Consider the following 22,038-nt stretch of genomic DNA (forward strand, 5'->3'; position numbering starts at 1 on the left):
AAAAGTTTCACAAACTTACAAACAATAAAAAGTCTTCTTTCTAGTCTGGAACTTCCTTGATATCTTATCGAGGGTTTACGATGAGCGAGTTGATTATGAGTTGACGTAGGTTGACTTTATAAATATTTTCATGGTTAGTGGTATACAACTTTTTTCACATATAAAATAGAGGAAATGTATTATTTTTGTGAAAAGTAATACATACTACTTCGATTCTTTCAGTACAGTTATTTGTGTGAATTTTATAATACAAATTTCGAATAAACATTGCCTAACTGGAGCCTCGCATGGTCTGGTAGTTAAGGCGCTCAACTATCAATCTTTGGGTCGCGGGTTCGAACTTTAACTTGTTCAAAACTCTTTCGGTGTTTGTGGCTTGTTTATATTAGGTCGTCAAAAAATTAACGTCGCTTTCTTTTTTCAGATGAAAAAAACCCAAACAACTTATATATAGAAAAAACATTTATTAAATGAAATAGTCTCCATTCATATCGATGATGCTTTTCCGGTCTACATTCAGGTTTCTAATGCCCTGAGTAAAGAAATCACTTGGCTTTGAAGCAAAAAAAAAGACAGTGTTGCAGCGAACGAAAAAGATGGTAATCTGATGGTGTCATATCTGGAGAATATGATGGGTGGGGGAGAACTTCCCAACCAAACTCCATAATCTTGTGTTGCGTCAAACATACCACATGTGGACGTACATTGTCGTGGAGAAGAACACCCTTCCGAGTGAAGGGCGTTTCTGATGAAGGACTTGATATAAATGTTCCAGTTACTGACTATAGATCTCTGCACTGACAGTTCGATGTGGACTGAGGAGTTCGAAATGAATTACCCCTGTGATGTCCCACCAAATGCAAAGCATCACTTTCTGCGGATGGAGTCCAGGTTTTGGGGTCGTAAGTGGTTTTTGTCTAGGACTGAGCCATTGTTTTTGGCGTTTAATATTCGCATAGAGAATCCATTTTTCATCACCGGTGACAATTCTGTCCAAAAATGGTTCCCGCGCCAGAAGAGACGAAGCAACGTTCACACGTTGGAAACGATGACCATTGGACAGTTCGTGAGGCACCCAAACACCTTCTTTAAGGAGTTTTCCTATATTCTTTAGATATTTACGTATTGTTTCATGAGAAACATACAATTTCAGGGTCATTTCATAAGTGTGTTGCCTTGGGTTAGACTCAACAAGGGTCTTCAGAGCATCAATATCAATTCCAACATGTCGGCCCCTACCATCACAGTTTTTAAGGCTAAAGTCACCTGAATGAAATTTGCTGAACCATCATTGACACTTACGAACGATCAAAATATTTCCATAAACTTCTTTGATATTATTTGTGGCTACAGAGGCGTTGTTTCCCTTCTTGTATTCAAACAGCATTACATGCCGAATGTGTGTCTCGTCGTGTGTCATCACTATAAGAGTATACTAAGTTTTAACACATTATATAGGCTACACTAATGTGACGTTTAGGCGGTTCGTTTATCTATTATACGTGATGTACGTTTTTTTGAGGGGTGGTTAAGGAAAGTGTTCCAAAACGCGACATTAATTTCTTGACGACCAAATAGTACACATTGTAATATATACCCTTTGGTGAGATATTATCATTGGAAGCTGAAAACTTACTACTTTGTAACTTTTTTTCATACAGAGTATTCAATTTTTTCTTCTTCTACGTTTTACTATACAAATGTTGTCACCTAAGTCTAGTTTATGTATGCTGTGTGTTTACCCTAAGCCTCGAAAGACTACAAATAAATTATAAAATACTAACTTCCAAATAGTTCAAAATTAAAAAAAAGCTTATCAAAACGGAGAGGTGGCGCACCGGGAGTAACATGTACTACCGTGAGCCCGTGAGATTTTTTTGATTCCAAGTCTGAATTATCTAATAAATTACTAAATGTCAGCCGATGAAATAGGCTGTTTTTTTTCTTTCTGAACTCGAGCCTTTTTTTTTTGTGATTTATGTAGGAAAATAAATTAATTGTTGTCTAGAAAATTGGCATATTAAATTTTGGCCATGTCATCCATATAAATACAAGGGTTTCTTATAGCCTCACCAAATAGGCCAAGTTATTAATCTAAATACGATTAACCCTTTGTAATATGGCCATATTTATTAACACATTTCCTTGTAGGTTGTTTACAATCATCCTGTTGTTGTTTAATCGCGACATTTAAGCCCCTTTACCTCTTAAAGTATGATATTTATCATGACTTGTAAAAATTAAGTATATTTCTGTATATTTTACACAATTCTTTCACTTTGTTATATTTATATTTTTGTCCATTTAATTTACTAAAATGATTCAAACTAAGCATCCCTTTCACCGTCATTATTGCTCAAAATTGACAAAATGTAAAGAAATAAAGTTTTTGTAACATTAAAAAAGAAAACATTGACTCACAACGTGTATAAGGTTAAGAAACGTGTCGTTATTGTTCTTATTTATACAACGTTCCAACAATAGTGTTTATTTCATGTTGCTTAGCAACAAAAGTATAACGTAATATTGTTGGTAGTCTATGTATTTAAAGTATAAAATGAAATGCAATAGACAACAAAATTGGAAAAATATTTGTTTCTTTCTTAATTTAGTCTCCGTTGATTAAAGAGATTTGTTTTTTATTATAAAAATATTGGTGATATAACAGAAAGTAACTTAACTCGGAAATGATTTAGGTTTAAAATTAAATCGATATTTTTACTTTCATGATACATTTTATGAGCATTAATGAGTTTACTTCAGCTGGTTTATAACTATTTACAATGTTGTAAGTGGAAGAATTTATATAGTTCTTTTTATCTTATCTAGTTTAAATTTTAGCAAGTTTTTCGCTATAATATAGCGTTTGTTATGCTTAGCGTTTTCTTTCAACATATTTTCTACTAATTTAGTTAAAGTTATTTCGCTTCCAGGAATAATTGAGTTCAACGAGACTGCAAAGGTTTTATCCTTTCATTCTGATGATCGCCATACTGACCGAGGTTACGTCATTCGGGTTGTACAGGAAGAATGTAATTTATACACAACTGGAATGCCGTTCGTGTCCGACAGAAGTTTTTGTAGCAACGTTTACACCCGGAAAGAATTCTATCTGAAAAGCGCAAATTATCCCTCAAATTACGATAACAACTTGGATTGCATTTACACTGTCCGACGTCACAGTGCTAATATCTGTACTCTCAAACTACAGTTCCTGCACTTTGATATCGAATCGAGTACAAATTGCGAGTATGACTACGTGGACGTGGACGGCCAGAAGCTTTGTGGAACCTTACCACCAGAAACCTCTAGTAAGTATCTTCTGAAAAATCAATAAACACTAGAAAGGCTGAGATATTGAGTAATTATTTACATTTCAAGGACTACGTTAGATAGGATGATTCTATCAAAGGAATTATAGAATCTTATTGTGTTTCCAGGAGTAGTATTGACGGGTTTCGTTAAATTTAAGTTTATTAACTTTTTAAACTGAATACACTGAGAGTATCAATCTGTAACAGTATCTCTCACCATGATGCTCAATATATTACTGATGTACTTCCGCATGGTCCCCGAAAGTGTTCTGTTTAAAGAGTAAATAAAACCAAAATTAAGAGTAACAAATATTTGTATTTCTTGCTTATGTCGAAAGCAAAAACGATTTATTAAAAGTACATCTTTAGAAACAGTTTTTAAATTTCCTTCCAATAAATTCTTTCACAAATTAACTATCCACTTTTTATGGACGGTTGTATAAAATATTTCTACACGATGAAACAGAGAAATAATCAACGGTTTTTGTTTAGATTGAAATATTTATTTATGTATGTAGAAAACTATGATTTCCAGTCGTTTGAAAAAGTGATCCGTTTTCGGACTGACTCGGCTAGCTCTCGTCCTGGGTTTCAAATAAAAGTCACCCAAGAAGAATGTTTAGAAGATTCATTTCCGACCTCAGCTACGCCTTCGTCAAGCCCTTGTCACAGGAGATATACAGAGACGGAATTCGATATCAGAAGTGAGGAATATCCACGAGAATATCCTAACAATTTGGACTGTCGCTATATCGTTCATCGGCAGAGAGATAGCTGCAAATTGGAGCTGACCTTTCTGAGTTTTGATGTCGAGGTTAACGAAAATTGTCAGTACGACTACGTCTCTGTGAATGGGGAAACGTTGTGTGGGCTGCTGCCTGTCGGAGAAAAAAGTAACCTTTTCTTGCTTTCATTATATGTATTTGTTTGTAGTAAGTGCGCTGGTCATTAAAAGATACACCATTCGTTAGGTTCCAGTAAGATAAATTGTTGTATGATAAGAATAAATCGCTCATGAATTGATCTATGAAGTAGATTAGAATGTTTCTATAAAGAAAATTAAATTAAATGGGTGTGAAATCAATGTAGAATGTAAGTTTTGTAATTTTACATATTTTTTTCTAGAGTTTCTGGTCGTAAAATAGTTATTTCAATTGATTCACCTTACACGTTTGTGAGTTTGTTTGTCCGACAGCTTTGGAGCTAGCAGGACATTGATCTATGAAGTAAATGGGTGTGAAATGGATAAAAAAAAAAAACAGTAAATTTTCACCTGCAGGATTTCAGGAGGAATTTTGATAGAAGACTAAATACGTTTCTCTCTTTGCTTGAGTCCCCGGTGGGGCAGCGGTAAGCTTAAGGACTTACAACGCTAAAATCCGGGGTTTGATTCTCGGCGATAGACACAGCAGATAACCCAATGCGGTTCAATTCTAAAATAACTAACCAACAATTTTTCTAACTTTGTAATTTTTAAATGTATTGCATTTGCTTTATTTAAAGTCAAAAATTACTGCGTAAAGACATGTATAATATGTTTAACTATGTATTTAATACTCTTGATAGTGAATATTTGTTTATAAGCTCTTGGTTATATGTACATCGACACTATAAAGTAATACAACTGAAATTTTAAATTAGCAAAAAGTATTATAATTTGCCCGAGTTCATGGTGGTTTAAGATAATGAAATATACTTGTTTACTTATTTCTCTTGCTTAAAGTATAACTTAATAAGAATTTGTAAATTGTATATATATTTGTGTGTACATATATATATTTCCTCAGGAACCTTGGATTTCAAAACGTCAGAGATCGTAATTGAATTCCACTCAGATTCAGCCACCTCACGACCCGGTTTTCATATCAGAGCTAAACAGATTCCCTGTTCTTCTAAACTCTTTCCCCCAGAAGATAGTGGTAAGTTAAAAATTACTCCATACTTTACTTGCTTTACTTCTGAAGGATCAAGTGATTTGGATATTCCTTGTTCTTCTAGAAGCTATAAGGGCTGACAACTCTCTCTGATTGGTCTATAGGTGTGACTAGAAGCTATAAGGGCTGACAACTATCTCTGATTGGTCTATAGGTGTGACTAGAAGCTATAAGGGCTGACAACTATCTCTGATTGGTCTATAGGTGTGACTAGATGCTATAAGGGCTGACAACTCTCTCTGATTGGTCTATAGGTGTGACTAGAAGCTATAAGGACTGACAACTATCTCTGATTGGTCTATAGGTGTGACTAGAAGCTATAAGGGCTGACAACTCTCTGATTGGTCTATAGGTGTGACTAGAAGCTATAAGGGCTGACACCTCTCTCTGATTGGTCTGTAGGTGTGACTAGAAGCTATAAGGGCTGACAACTCTCTCTGATTGGTCTATAGGTGTGACTAGAAGCTATAAGGGCTGACAACTCTCTCTGATTGGTCTATAGGTGTGACTAGATGCTATAAGGGCTGACAACTCTCTCTGATTGGTCTGTAGGTGTGACTAGAAGCTATAAGGGCTGACAACTCTCTCTGATTGGTCTATAGGTGTGACTAGAAGCTATAAGGGCTGACACCTCTCTCTGATTGGTCTGTAGGTGTGACTAGATGTTATGGGGACTGACAGTTTTCTATATGACTGTGTTTGTACATCTGTGTTCATTCACACGTTTTCCAATGAAGTGTGAAGGGAAGAAAGCAAGATACTCCCCGAAAGAGAAACACAAAATAAAGTTACATTAAACACTCTTGAAACACGATATTATTACATGCGTAATGTTACGTAGATATTAGACCTTTTGTGTTAGCTAAAAAACGAATGAGCAATGAGCGGTAAAAATGATATATTACAAAACATACGACTTTTTAAGTTCGGTAAATATATTCATTTTCGACGTGTTTTCTTAAAATATCAATACTAAAACGCTAACCATCATTTTCAAGATTCTGTTTCCAATCTAGTATTTGGTACAAACATATTAAACAATTTTAAGGGTATAATTGTTTTATTTTTCTGTTCCAGAGTCTTGTGATGAGACATATGATGCTCTTAACGGTGTCATACAGAGTAAAGGATATCCTGGAAATTACCATGACAACCTTGTTTGTACGTATCGCTTCAAGCCGCAGCCAGGGTACTGCAATGTGGTACTCAGTTTCTCTGACTTTCAACTCGAGCCTTCCAGAGGTCGTTGTGTACAGGATTATCTCGAAATAAACGGTGTTCGTTATTGCGGAAAACAACTAAAAGGAGACACCCGTATGTTTTATTATTAGTTAGTTCTCGAAATTTGCATATATAAATACTGAAAACATCATACACATTATTAATGAGTATATTTTCCCACACAGTGATTAAATATTGCTGAATATAAAATACGTTTTGTGTTATTGCAAACGAAGCCATTCATTTGATGGCACAACAAAGCATCAACATTTTTATAAGAGGTTACAGGTGAGTGTTGTTATAGAAATGACAACTCAAATAACACGTGCATTTAGATTGGTTTAAAAGTGGTTTAGTGATTAGCGACCGAGAGAATGGTTCATGTTTCGCTCCCGCAAAATCGTGCTCTGCACTGTAGGGCCATTCACACACCTTATTGATAATGATTAAATGCCACTGTTATGTGAAACAGACATGAGTATTCAAAGTGTTGACGGTGGGTGTTGATAGCTAGTTGCCTTCCCTGTATTTCTTCATTTCAAAATTAGGAACGGCTACGTGTAGATAACCCTTGTGTTGCTTTGAACGAAAATCTAAAGCAAACAAAGCATTTTCATTATATTTTCAAATACATCATAATATTAATGACATTTTTGTAAAAATATTTCCTGCCAATTATTCTGGTAGAACGCATACATTAGTGTTATTATTGTTATGTTCTCTAACAACGATTCGGGGACATGCACAGTAGTGTTATTATTGTTAAGTTCTCTGACAATGATTCGGGGATACACACAGTAGTGTTATTATTGTTAAGTTCTCTAACAATGATTCGGGGATACACACAGTAGTGTTATTATTGTTAAGTTCTCTAACAATGATTCAGGGACACACACAGTAGTGTTATTATTGTTATGTTCTCTAACAATGATTCAGGGACACACACAGTAGTGTTATTATTGTTATGTTCTCTAACAATTATTCGGGGACACACACAGTAATGTTATTATTGTTACGTTCTCTAAGTGTGTGTAACTTAACTTGTGTATCTTTATGTATATCTTTACACCAATCTGTCCCTTCTCTCTTTTTTTTTTTAACATCAATCGTTCTTGTTGGATTTTTATACCATTATTAATAACTTTTTTCTACAACATACTATGATAGTGAACATATTATTTTATTGGAGAGTTAGCACAAGGTGGGCCAATCAAGTGCTCATAAAATAATTTTTTTTTTCTCGTGACAGTGCTTCATATATTTTTTTTTAGGTACATTAAGAATTAACGCTGAGCAGCGTGAAGCGTTTGTACAATTTGTTACGGACCAGCGATTCACAGATCGTGGATTTAAAGCTTCTTTCCGCCAGGTTCTTTGTTCCACCGACCAACGTGAGTTTGATCTGCGATAAAAAGTTTTTTTTTCTTTTCTGAAATTATTTTTGATAATGATTGGATTAATATTTTTTCTATGTTTTAATACCGTCGAATAATCATATAATAATCAATATTACTTATCCTTGACATATATTATTCTGGTAACGCTCGTCTTATTGAAAAGCCAGTAACGCTTGAAGCTGGGACCCAGTGGTCGAAAATCTTATTTTAACCGTTAGTAAAGAAGATTCTACTTTAAAGAATTCGATTTATTGTTTTACAAGATGAAAAAACTTTATACAAATACATGATTAACGGGAAACAAATTACAAGATGACTCTTAATATTACATTTTGTACCTACTTTGTTAACAAATAGAATATTAAAAGTCTGGAGATGGCTTGAATGGGTAGTAAAAGAAACTTGATTACAAATGTACAACGTTTCGACGAGATTATATCATGTACAGGTGCAGACAGAATATTTGGCAAACAAAAGTATAATTTACAAATACATAATTAACGGAAAACAAATTACAAGGTGACTCTTAATATTACATTTTGTATCCACTTTGTTAACAAGTCAAATATTTGGAAACAAAATGTAAAAGTGACTCCCTTCAGAGCAGATGTAATAGTATGAGTACGATTTCAAATGTCGTATAATATGGAGTTTATACTGAAAAGAAAAACATGAAAGACTACACAAAATGTTACTCCGAAATATTCAACATTATCAAATGTTACAAACACCAAAAAAATAATTCAAACCTAAAAATGGTAAATTAGGGAGGGTTTGTTTAGCCAGCAATTAGGTTATTGCTCCCATATATTGACGTCAGACATTTAAGTCAGATCCATTTTGTAAAGATATAGGGGTGTGTCTATGTGGTTATTAATGGTAGGCTTAAGAGATATTATTAGAATAGCTTCGTTCATTTTTCTAATAGCGGGATAATTTTTATGGTTTATAACTTTGAATGTTTCTGATAGGTTAAACTTGTTACACGTGTTCGAATGATTATAAATATGTTTGTATTCATTACGTCTAATATCTATTCAATTTGACATGTTAGTTTATTCTAGTAATCTCGAGTTATACTTACAGTTGCTCTAGTAGTCATTCTAGTGATCCCGACTTACCTGATCTCATACTTACAGTTGTGATATTAGTTATTTCAGTGATCCCAAGTAATGCGTACATTTGCGATAGTAGTTAGGTATGTAATTAACTAACTACAGCCTAAGGATTGGTGAAGTTTTTCATGTGTATATTTCTTGCTATAATTCGGTTTTTTTATTTGATAAGACCTAGGAACTATAAACCAACATCATCTGTTTTAGCTTTTACCACTCGGCCCCCTATAACACCACTTGTTACGCTTGACCCGGGAAACTCCTGTGAACGCTTGTATACCTCTTCGAGCTTTGAACTTACAAGCCCGAATTATTCCAATCATTACGGAAACAATCTTGACTGCCTCTACACTATCCTCCGGATAAACAATCAGATATGTAAACTTCGGATGACATTCGAATCATTTGATGTTGAGACAAGCAACGGCTGTCAGTATGACTACCTCAAGATAGAGGATGAACCATTATGTGGGATTCTGCCAAGAAATTCTGTCAGTGAGTTCTGTATAACTGCCTTTCGTGTTACGTCACTCTGCTTAACTTTAATAACACCAAGCTTCCACAAGTTTAGATTTGATAATTATTTGTAATTTTCGTCTTCTTAATCAGTTTGAAATTGTGCTTAAACAATGTGTGCAAGTTTATGGAATTTACAATATTTACAGGATGATGTTAAAACATTGTTTTACACTATATTAAAAAGAAAATTTGTTTCTTTTAAAGCAAGGCCATATTAGGCTATCTGCTGTGTCCACCACGGGGATCAAACCCGGATTTTAGAGTTGTAAATCCTTAGACATACCCGCTATCCCATCGGGGAACGAAAAAAATTAAATAGAGAGATTGAATAGCCACCCAGTGGCACAGTGATATGTCTGCGGACTTACAACGCTAGAATCCGGGTTGCTATTCCCGTGATGGGCAGAGCACAGATAGCCCATAGTGTAGCTTTGTGCTTAATTACAAACAAACAAGAGATTGAATAAACTATTCACATTTTTGTATTATTAGCATATTATAAACTTACACTGATCACAAATATATTTATGTTCTATCTAATCTAAACTATTAAAACTATTCAAATTTATTCAAGTCCAACCACTGTGTAATTTATTATACGATTAATTTATTGTTTTCCAAATAAATTATCACTGCGTAAGACAAATTAATTATTTTGTTTTAGAAAATTTGTTCTTGTTAGAATGTATTCGTCCCTCGGTGGGACAGAAGTAAGTTTACGGACTTACAACTCTAAAATCTGGGGTTCGATTTCCTGTGGCTTTGCTCTAAACCAAACAAACAATAATGTAGTTTTTCTCGAAATTTTCTTTTTCCAGAGGTTTTTGAATTGGACCAATAACCAAATCTCTTTGTGAAGTTTTTGATTAATTTGTTTAGTATTTTGCATTTTTCTAAACGCTTTTTTCTTTCAGGAGAATACGACTTTCAGAACTTTGAATTTGTGATACGCTTTCACTCTGATCCAGCTAACACCAGACCAGGATTTAAAATACACGTTCAGCAGGTAGACTGTCATCGAAGTTCTCCAGAGCAGTCGGACCCTCATCTTTCAACCTCTCAGACCCATATCCAACCGTTACCTACAATAGCACCCACACTTCCCCAACCTATTACTCCACCCATTTCAACAATAAACTGTAACAAAGTTGTTACTCGTCCCTTTTTTGAATTGTATAGCGTTAATTATCCCGATCTTTACCCGAACGGCTTAAACTGTCGCTACAGCATCAAGCGTTTCAATGAAAGTGTGTGTCGATTAGAACTCGTTTTGGTTCGGTTCGACTTGGAACCCAGTACAAACTGTCAGTTTGATTATTTGTCTGTTGACAATGAGAAACTTTGCGGACACTTACCACGAAATACTACACGTAAGTACCTTTTTTTTATATTTGACTGTTCGTTCTCAAAATCCATCGTACATGTGGTCATTTAGGGGGGGGAGGGAATAGCAATCAGTGTTCTAATATGGTATGATACTGCCCTTAGTTTCCATAACTGCTACAGGAGTCTGAAACAATCTCTCTCGGCCATTCGGTTAATGATGGGAGGCTATTGTTTAACTTATTTATAGTCAACCTTCAAATGGTCCTAAAGATGTTGTATGAGGTTAAGACTTGGGCTCTAAAAGGGCATTCAAAGGTGTTTATAATGTTGACTTAAAACTAGGCATATTAGTCGCACGTGCTTTATGGCAGGATGCATTATTCTACTGGAACACAATACTTTCCTGCTGGCCATAAAAGCTTTATCGTGGTTCTTGTAATGTGTCCATGTAAGATTCAGTGATTCAGACACGTTTAAATCTCACAACTATACGTTCCATAATACTCACCACAATATTTTACAGTTGAAAAACACAACCTCGGTCGAACTGTTGACCTCCTTGCGTCCAGCATATGTTTAGCCGCATATTCGTAACTTCATGGGTAAAGTAACTCTCATTATTTTAAAAACCATGGGGGAGGGAAATATTTGGAGAAATATCCTCTTCTTATTGCCTTATGCAATCATTGGGAGTTTAAAAATAACTACCGGCTTTGTATTTGTAAGAAACGTTATTAATAAAATAAATCTTTGAACACATTTAGAGAAGAAATTAACCAACATAGTAAAGTATGTTCCTTTTTATCATTATTTGTAAATTCATTCCTTTTCTAAAACTTTAAACATTAACAAAAGTACCCATCTCTTCTCCACCTTTGTGCTTCGATTCACCATATTCACTGGACTTAAGTATGTTAAATGTAATGTGATTGGTGCAGACGTGGATTTAAGTCTGTTTTATGTAATGTGGTTGGTGCAGAATGCAAGAATCTGAGCCATCGAGATTTCAAACGTTCGTTTTCCAATTAACATGTGACTTAATGTGGTATTGGGTCAAATGAAGTTAGCGGGGGGTTAATCAGTACAGCCACGTCCCTCTATCTATCGAAAGAGAAAAATTCAACCTAGTCGTGCGTTCATATATCTGTTTATGAAAACATGACACTTTTCATCAGATACATGATTAATACAAAATAACATCAGAACCTTTGAGATGAACCAAACACGAACTGGTTTTGAATTATTTCTCTTCTTAAGAACCACTCATTGTTGTAAATGACAAATTTACTCTTTATTTTAATTATCTAGAATTATATTTAGATTTTGTTATTGACTTTCTAAGTTATTTTTTACTGGAAAAAATAATCTTGTATCGTATGTTCGGATTATTGTTAATATCAAATGACAGGTTGTAAACGTTTCTACAATGGTATAAGATGAAAACAGACGCAAATTACTGAAAGGTATCGAGATTTCTAAAGAAAACTAACCCTACTTGTTAGCGCTAGCGGTTCTGAAAATGTCTATAACAGTACTTCTATACAAATATTAACGTAATGAATATTTCTATGAAGGTAACTATAAGTTATCATCATCTGAGAAGCACATTTACTTTCGATCTGATGAAAGAGTTCGAGGACAAGGCTTTATAATCAAGGGACGGCAAGTAGTTTGCCCAGGACATTCTGCTGGCCCAAGTTCACGCCCACCATTTGAACTTCGTAAGTATGGGTAACATAAGAAATATCGCATGTTATTTGATTCGCTATAAAATACGTATAAACCCAATTCAACATATTGGGTTATTTTTTGTAAACACATTCAGCATGAGATGCGAAGAATACTTGAAATATTTTACATATAAAGTGTGAGAAAACAATGACTTTAAACGCATTAAAATAGACATTTAAAAGTATCTTATATGAATTGGCAAAGTAAGGAAGATTTTTTATGTGATACTGCGGATAAAATGGATAGCAGGTTACGGAGAACAGTAAGTTATCGTTAGGGGATGATATACACGAAACAACGACTGAGTTAAGCAGAAGTTATAGAAAGAAATATGTTATCGTTAGAGAATGGTATACACGAAACAACGACTGAGTTAAGCAGAAGTTATAGAAAGAAATATGTTATTGTTAGAGAATGGTATACACGAAACAACGACTGAGTTAAACAGAAGTTATAGAAAGAAATATGTTATTGTTAGAGAATGGTATACACGAAACAATGACGGAATTAAATTTGTATTTCAAAATAGGGCCCGGCATGGCCAGGTGGTTAGGGCGCTCGACTCGCAATCGGAGGGTAGCGGGTTCGAATTCCCGTCACACCAAACATGCTCGCCCTTTCAGCGTTATAATGTGACGGTCAATCCCACTATTCGTTGGTAAAAGAGTAGCCCAAGAGTTGGCGGTGGGTGGTGATGACTAGCTGCCTTTCTTCTAGTCTTACACTGCTAAATTAGGAACGGCTAACGCAGATAGCCCTCGTGTAGTTTTGCGCGAAATTAAAAAAAAAAACAAACAAAAAAAACAATTTCAAAGTAGCAAATATTACTATACATCGCACTAAGGTTGATAGTATTTTGTATCTCATTCCCTGGACAAACCCTCGTACTGTACGAAAAGCCTTGTCATTAGCTTCCTATAAAATGTAGAAGAGTGTTGAAATGTTTTTAGATATCGATCTTAATGGAAGCTCATACTAGATTACCGAAGAAAGAGGCTCTTAAAATACTGTTAGATTTTTTTATTTAATGTTTCATCATAATGTTATAATGCATAAAGATAAGTATATGCTTTAAAGTTACTCGAAAAATAAACACACGAAGGCAAAACATGTCAAACTTCGATACTCTTAGCATAGAGCATAAATAACCCATTGCGTAGTTTTACGCTTAACAAAAGCCAATCCAAAGCTGTCAGGAACAAAAATGTGGTCAGTATTTTGGTCAAATAACTTTCTTTGATTAATTACGTAAGGCAATAAAAATAAATAATGCCAGAACATGATGTTTTCCAGCTGGACTTCGTGAACGATGTGATGAAGAATTTTATTCCGAAGATTTCGTCTTAAGAAGCCCAAATTATCCCCAGAACTATCCTAACGACGTCACGTGCCGTTACCTAATCCACCAATACAAACCTGAAGTTTGCGCTCTTGATGTAACAGTTCACAGTTTTGATCTTGAAGAAAGCCGAAACTGTGAATACGATTATCTCGACATTAACGATCAACGACTTTGCGGTCAGATACCCAGCAATTCTTTCAGTAAGTTGTCAACATCGACAACCAAAGTTCCACCGTTCTTTACCGGTAGGGTTTTATATATATTGGGAAAGGTTATGGTGTTGCCTGTGTAAAGAGCTGACCAAACAAATTGGGTGAAATCACCCATTTTCTATGTAAAAGGCCTAGGAAACACCATCAGTATTAGTGGGATTAACTGTAATTTTGGCGGTATTTTTGTCTGAAAATCATTTTATGTTACTCATATGTTATTAGAGGCTCAATAACCAACAACGTCAGGGATATACGAGGAATTTGGAGCTTAAATAGTTTAGAAAGATGTTTTTAAAAATCTGATGTGATATGGACCAGATTGGTAATTCCAGGATTAATAGACTGAACTGTGTTAGAAAGTTGAAAATGATTTATAAAAAATATAGTTCAAATAAAAAATAGCAACTTGCATGACACAACATTTTATTTTCTGTGGTCACTAATCCCACCAAATGTTTATTTTTCATGTTCAGCACATAGTGGTATAATGTTGTATTTCAATATTACTTCAACTTTAATTAATACTTTACTTTTCAGTATTATCTGTAATAACGTCAATATTTTGATCTTGAAACAAATGTAGTAAATTTAAAAGATAATGTTGTCTGACGTAAGCTGCAAGATGTACGAAATATATATAAGTAATGTTTGATAAGCAGTACAAAAGTAATATTAGAGTTAAACTTAATGGTCTTATTTTTTACTTTTTTTGATCACCGAATATTTTTGGGTATCTTTTACATATTTCATATTGTCAGTTAGAAAAGCTTGCTACTAGATATGTAGGGATGTCGAAAACTTATTTGTACAATATAATACGCTTTTCTTTTTTTTTCTCTCCAGAAATTATTCCGTTTCAGGAAAAAAATTTTGTACAGTTGCTGTTTCACTCTGATAAAGCGACTAATCGGCCAGGGTTTTCAGTTCGTGTTCAACAAGTAACCCAATGTCAGACTCACAGACTAAGACCAACATGGCGACCAGGTAGGTCACGTAAATTAGTTTGACAGTTGTTTCCGTTTCAGTTATATATAATTATTGCACTTTGACAATTGCCAGTAAAGCGCCCAGATCATCAGGCCATACCAGGCTTATAACGCTTAAATTCGTGGTCTAATATTGACAATTGGCACAGTACAGATAGTCCGTTGTGTCGATTTGTGCTTAAAAACAAACAAAAATCATCTATAGACAAGAACAGAAATAGACTTTACATATCCATATAAATATAATACTACTGCCTGTTGTTTGTCCATGTAACTACTTCACGGGTATAGATGGATCTTCACCAAAATTGGTATGGAGGTTAATTAGGTCCAAGCGGGGGTCAAACAAATTTTCAGTTTTTTATTTTGCGTTTTTTACTGGTGTTTTTGCTTTTTTACCACTACTTCGCCCCCTGTTGATGGATCTTCACCACATTTGGCATGAAGGTTTATTTGGTCCATGCGGAGATACATGCAAATTTGCGGTTTCACGTTTTGTGTCTTGCAGTGTTTATGGGCGCTTTTTTTTCTTTTTTTTTACAATTACATATAATGGAAGAAACCTTTCATGTCCTAAGATAACCTTTCATTAATCATGAATTTACATAACTACCGTCCATGGGACGGGTACTCCAGCTAGTTTCTAAATAAGTCACAGGTTTGATAGTTATGTAAAATTAGTATTCTAAATTATTTCAAAATTTTGCTTCTTTTTCTTTGATATAATAATATTCTAACTAATATTATTACCTTCATTTGGTGGTTCAGCGATAAGCTTGAGAACTTATATTGCTAAAATTTTGGTCTCGATCTCCACAGTGGGTACAACTTCAATAGCTCATTTTGCAGCTTTATACTTAAAAATATCATTATTACAGGACAAACTCGTGATAATTTTGTTCTCAGAACTTGCATTTCTTTTCTGTCACTAGAAACTAAATTTGTACTTATAGATAGATTGTTCCTTTTTTTTTAGCCAGTTTATCTTAACTTTAAAGTGGACAAACATTGTCTTGTATATTTTTATTTTCAAATGAAAACCTGCAGTTTGAAAAGCAGTCAGCTGACATTTTATTTTGCGTGAATGTGGTTTCAAGATATACTAGAAATCTTTCTTTTTTTCCTCTGTTAAAAAACTATATCAAAAACAGAAGGTTTCTGTTTAGTTTGAATTTTACAAACAAATATTTGTCATTGAACTCATAATTTGATGAAAAAGTACTTACACCCTCAATGAGAGAAAGAAGTTAAAAATGGTATAAGTGTCGGAAGCGTGGGATCGAAGTTGGAAATGAATCGAGTCAAGTTGGTTAAAGTTCGCCTGCCGAAGACAAGTGAAAAACAGGGGTATGCTCTCCCAGAAAATTTTTACAATTAGAATGGAAACCTAAGCATATTTTGGTACACTGGGAACCAGAAAAAAATAAATACACGATAAATTAATGTGAACATAAGCAGTTTAATGACAAACTTACATTACCTTAGTTTTTTTAAATCTGAATCTCTTTATCATATCTTTACAACCATTTTTTTATCTCCAACTACTATATTAAGTTTAGGTTATTTATCTGTTTATAGTGAGTTATTCTTTTGGAGCAAAACAACTCAATTCAAGTTGTGAAAATCTTAAATCTATCGGAATTTATTGGGGTTCGAGGTGCGTACTAACTCCCACTTACTGGAGATGAGGAACCTGGCCCCACTATTCCAACAGCTATGATGGTGACGTGAAATATTTGAAATGAATATAAAGAAAATAATATATAGTTATTACAAATGTATGTCTTATGCTAAACTCTATATTTGAAAATTATCATCAGGAAAAAAGATTAAAAAAATCAGAACAATGTACAAATATTTTGTTTTTATTATTGTTGTAAGTATTGAACTCTTTTTACCTAGCTACGCCCCCACCAGCACTCTGCACCTACTGTCAGCGACAAGAAAGAGGACATTTCACAAGTCCTGGTTTTCCTGAACCTTACAAGAATGGCGTACGTTGTTCTTACCGAATTCAACCAGTTAAAGGATTTTGTGGGGTGGAAATTTTCTTCCATGAGTTCGAAGTAGAGTTTTCAACTGGTTGTCAAAAGGACTTCTTCAAACTTGAAAACAGACGTTTCTGTGGCACACAATTGAGAAAGCAAACACGTAAGTTTGATAAAATAGGTGGTTCAATATAAATCTGTTTATTTTTTAACAAATTTTAGTCTTCGTTTGCACGTGACATATTTGAGGTGCTAATCTCAATTTTTACCTAGATTCTGTGTAGTTTATTTACAGTTACAAACATACCACGTAACATTTTGTAAATATCTATGGCTCTATCAACAGATTAAACCACAAATTTATATAATTTCTGTAAATCATGAAATTCAGTCTCACCCTAACATTTGCCGTATATCCTGTTGGGCATAAATCACGTGCCACGACTCAAGTCACATACATAATTCATGCTTACAAAACTTCGACTCAGTTTCACAGTGTGAGAATATTAAGTCAGTAGTATTTAAATTTTCAATTTATTTTGGTGTATTTTGAAAACAAGCAGTGTATATCCAGGATCTAGATATTTATTAATATAATGTCAAAATAAAATATTTGACATATTCATGAATTACTAATGAACATTTCGGTACAGAGAGGGTTGTACATTGTAACTTATGTGTATAGAATCAGAACAAAGTTTAGTTCTTTATCATTTCAACCTTGGTGATACTCATTATTAGGTGAAGTGGACTTCAGGGACGGTCCTCTTCCAGAAGTCCAGTTAAAATTTGAGAGCGACGATTTCTCCAGTGACCGAGGTTTTCATCTCGAATATCGACAAATTCCGTGTCGTAATATTTTTGGTCCTCTTAGAGCTCTGAAACTGAGTGATGGTGGTCTACATACTTTATCTGATACCAACAGATATAGCAACACCTCCAGTGTTGATTACATCAAACGTTCAAGTACACCAGGAAGATTTACAGAATGGGAAGACATTCACACTCACGTCCGAAATGGAAGCCTTCCTTCACAAGCGTTTTTTCTTGATCCAACTATAGACTTACTACGTCTTGACAGTGTCTAGAAGCAATTAAACTTGATAAACCAAATAAGAAATAGTTGCTTAAAGTCGAATTCAATACACAGGAAGTCTTATTATTAGGCTTTTCCCGAATATTTTAGTAAACCAAAGAAGGGTTGATCTGAAAAAATGCAAAAAATAAATAAATATCCCTTCCTTCTAACAAGTCCCTTTTTTTCCCCCAAATATATACCGAAGAAGAATTAAGTCTAAAAAAGTTAGAACGAAACCCTCCTCCTTCTTCCTAACCCTTTTCAGAATTTATTAATCTTCCTCTAAAGAAACTATGGTACTATAATTCTTTCTTAGAAATTCGGACAGAAAGGTACATATTTTATAGCACATTTTTCATTTGAATTTTATGTTCTTCGAACAAGAAGTCAGGGCTGTAGAAGGAGTGACTTAACCACTTGGTTCCTACCCTCTTCTTACAAGTATATTTGCGTTCGATTGAATGCAGTTAAAACATTACTGAGGTAACTGAATATTTTGTTTTCGTACATATATGCATCAAGGATGAAGGAGAACGTCTACACTGTAAACACACAATATTGAAGCTCCATAAACCCCAAATCATTACGTTTATTTGCAAATTATTATGTATAAAAATAATTTCTGAAAATAAACAAAGAAAATGGCACAGTTGTTCATTTCTGTATTTATTGTTCTTACCAGGAAAAACAAATTACTTGAATATTGGAAATGTGTGATTGGACCAAATGAAATCAAGTGGTCATTTTATCATTAGTACATTATTGGAAGAAATGCTAAAGAAAGGTGAATAGGTTAGACAATGGACTAATATTTTGTATTGGATTTAAAGAGAGAAATACACAATTTGTTATGTTTATCAGTGTGTAGTTGTGAAAAAGTATTCCAAATGACCAGTATTACTTTCCAAATTTGAGCCAAATTGTTTATTTGCTAGTTAACCTTCTCAATGTTTTTATAAGCCTTAATAATATCTGTACCGGGACATTGAGTGAATGTTTCACCGGTTTCTTTTTTTTTTTCCAGGTATCATATCACCGTATTTGCTGCATGTTAGGGATCACTTTATTAATGGAAGATGAATTTCTGTCTAACAGATCTCGTTCCTGAGGGAATGGTATGATGGGTAATAATATTATTGTATCTGTCAGCAGTCAGGGTGCCATCAATTATATGTAGATCTCCAACACCATTGGCTGAGATATAATCCACTCTTTTATTTAATCCTCAGCATTGTTTCATTGAAAGTTGATCAAGATACTGCTATCCTTTCCGCCGCCTAAGAGAATATTGTTGATTATTATCAAACAATTTAAATTTGGATTAATTTATAAAGAGCGCTTTTTTCTAGCTTTGTTCATTCTATTCTTTAAAGATCGATGCCAATTTCCGTCTCTTAGCACACTATTGTCGGGAGTAGTATGATTGCCTGCACTTTTATAGACATGTTGATGTGGCAATGTCTGATTGGTTAGACGAAAGCTAATCATTAACTATAAAAACGTGACTCTACTGTGGTGCGGCGTATTTTAATAAAATAGGGTGAGATAAATCTCATGGTGTTAGCATATTATTCACTTTTTCCCTGAATATTTCCAATATCTCGTATATATATTTATATATATCACACACTTGAACGGTTACATATTAAATCAGCAGGTCCTAGAAAAACAAAAAAAGGACAAAAACGGTGGTGGAGGAGGAGTGTTTATAATACTCACGTCCTTGATATTTTTTCAGTAATTATAAAAAATAAAACATAATATTAATTTAATACAGCTTTTATTTATAATTATTACAGTTTGAAATTGAAAAAGAAAAAAATCGTTTTAGGAACCACCAGATTTTTCAAACATTGTCATCACATCGTTCTACACAAGGCCTGTGTTTAGAATATTGTGTACGCATATTGTTCAAAATTAGATACTGTGGGTTTAGATATCCGGGATGGGCATAACACAGATAGCCCAGCGCGTAGCTCTGTGTTAACAACACATTAACAAAATTAGAGATGGGTATACAGCATTACATCACGCGGTATGTTGCTTTTCATCTTTTGGACGAAGATAAAGACAAACTCCATTTTAGAGTCTCGTGCATTATTTCCTGAAGATAGCATGACGATCTATTCCCACAAAACAATAAATTAAATGTTTTATGTTTGCTAAAGCAGACCTGCTATTTGTAAATAAAAAAATCGAATGGAAATGCAAATACTTGCTAAAGCAAAATAAGCTCTGAATAAGAGTAGCAATTACAACCCAGTCAATTATAGTTATCCACATACACTTACTATGTGTTTAAGATCTTTAAAGTTTCTTTCAGTAATATACGTATATATATATATATATATATACATGTATGTGTGTGTGTCGTTTATGCACGACATGTATTTTGTACAATCATGAAATATTACTTCATTGCGTTTACATGGGATGATATTTTGAAGTGTCATTACGCTTATTTTTATACAACTTTATCGTAGAGAAGTCTTTCTGATACTTTTTTGGGGGATTTAGTATATTGGAGAAAATGTACTGCCAAACAGATAAACAATGTAAACAAATTATTTTGATAAACTACAAAAAAAAGGTTAAAATTAATTGTGCTTTTTTCGCATGCAGACGTAAAAACGTCTACAAGAAACTGGATAAGTGCACTAAATTATTTTAAAACAATAAATGCTTATCAGATTTTACAAACAAACGACAAACACTGCTTTTAAATTCGCAAAATAAATAAATCAAAACGTAGACTTTGAGTGTTTCAGTATATTTTAGTCACTGAAGTTTCAGTATCTCCTTGTTATCAACAGTTCAGAACGTAGTCGCTGAGAGTTTCAGTATCTCCTTGTTATCAACAGTTCAGAACGTAGTCGTTGAAGGTTTCAGTATCTCCTTGTTATCAACAGTTCAGAACGTAGTCGCTGAGAGTTTCAGTATCTCCTTGTTATCAACAGTTCAGAACGTAGTCGTTGAAGGTTTCAGTATCTCCTTGTTATCAACAGTTCAGAACGTAGTCGTTGAAGGTTTCAGTATCTCCTTGTTGTCAACAGTTCAGAACGTAGTCGCTGAGAGTTTCAGTATCTCCTTGTTATCAACAGTTCAGAACATAGTCGTTGAAGGTTTCATTATTTTTTGTAATCAACAGTTCAGAACGTATTCCTGAGTGTTTTGTTTGTTTATAGTTAAGCATAAAGCTACACAATGGGTTTTCTGTGTTCTACCCACCGCAGGTATCGAAATCCGATTTTGAGCATTATAAGTTCTCATACTTAAGGCTGAGCCACCGGGAAGCGGTCGTTGAGTACTTTAGTATACGATATATAAACACAGTGAAGAAAACCTGTTTCCGCTTACTATAAAAATCAGCATTTTCTTGTTTTTGCAATTTAAACAAGTTGCCATAGTTTATACTTTACATAAAAGGACTTTGATGCACATGGTGGTGATAAAGAAAGCTAGTTATTGGCAGAAATAGCATCATTATAGATTCAATGTTTTCATATATTAATAAAGATATAACAACTATAGTTATTCAGCCACTATCTTGATATTTCATAGTAATCTAATTTAACTAAAAATCAAGATTGGTTTTCGATTACTCAAAATTTTGAGTTATGTCTTGTGCCATCTAACTTTTATTGGCAATCATAAAGTTTTAGAAAAAAAGAAGAATATTTCTTTAAAAATGCAGTTTGCTCAGATATTATTTTTTTAATACAAAACAGCTCAAGAAAAGTCTAAGGCGGGATATTTTAGCTCAGAATCGATATCTGATAACTAAATTTTTTGCTTACACTTGCCAACAGCATAAAGTGTTGTTTTCGTTCCTTTCACAATTTTCACGTAAAGCTGCATAAAGGCTATCTGTACAT

The 22,038-nt window shown here is 34.0% G+C and overlaps 1 protein-coding gene across 1 annotated transcript in view; it reads left to right on the plus strand.

Annotated features, from left to right (window-relative positions):
• LOC106472160 (cubilin-like) overlaps positions 1-18,785 on the plus strand; it is a 46,705-nt gene extending 27,920 nt beyond the window's left edge. The window contains exons 10-21 of the mRNA XM_013932792.2: positions 2,934-3,311; positions 3,833-4,207; positions 5,102-5,233; positions 6,326-6,562; positions 7,741-7,860; positions 9,189-9,476; positions 10,415-10,870; positions 12,401-12,547; positions 13,851-14,099; positions 14,955-15,095; positions 17,000-17,248; positions 17,827-18,785. Coding sequence (XP_013788246.1) covers positions 2,934-3,311; positions 3,833-4,207; positions 5,102-5,233; positions 6,326-6,562; positions 7,741-7,860; positions 9,189-9,476; positions 10,415-10,870; positions 12,401-12,547; positions 13,851-14,099; positions 14,955-15,095; positions 17,000-17,248; positions 17,827-18,173 — 3,119 coding nt within the window. The 3' untranslated portion in view covers positions 18,174-18,785. The remainder of the gene's footprint in view (positions 1-2,933; positions 3,312-3,832; positions 4,208-5,101; positions 5,234-6,325; positions 6,563-7,740; positions 7,861-9,188; positions 9,477-10,414; positions 10,871-12,400; positions 12,548-13,850; positions 14,100-14,954; positions 15,096-16,999; positions 17,249-17,826) is intronic.
• The last annotated feature ends 3,253 nt before the right edge of the window (positions 18,786-22,038 follow it).

This window comes from Limulus polyphemus, unplaced genomic scaffold, assembly GCF_000517525.1.
Source record: "Limulus polyphemus unplaced genomic scaffold, Limulus_polyphemus-2.1.2 Scaffold118, whole genome shotgun sequence".
Taxonomy (NCBI): Eukaryota; Metazoa; Arthropoda; class Merostomata; order Xiphosura; family Limulidae; genus Limulus; species Limulus polyphemus.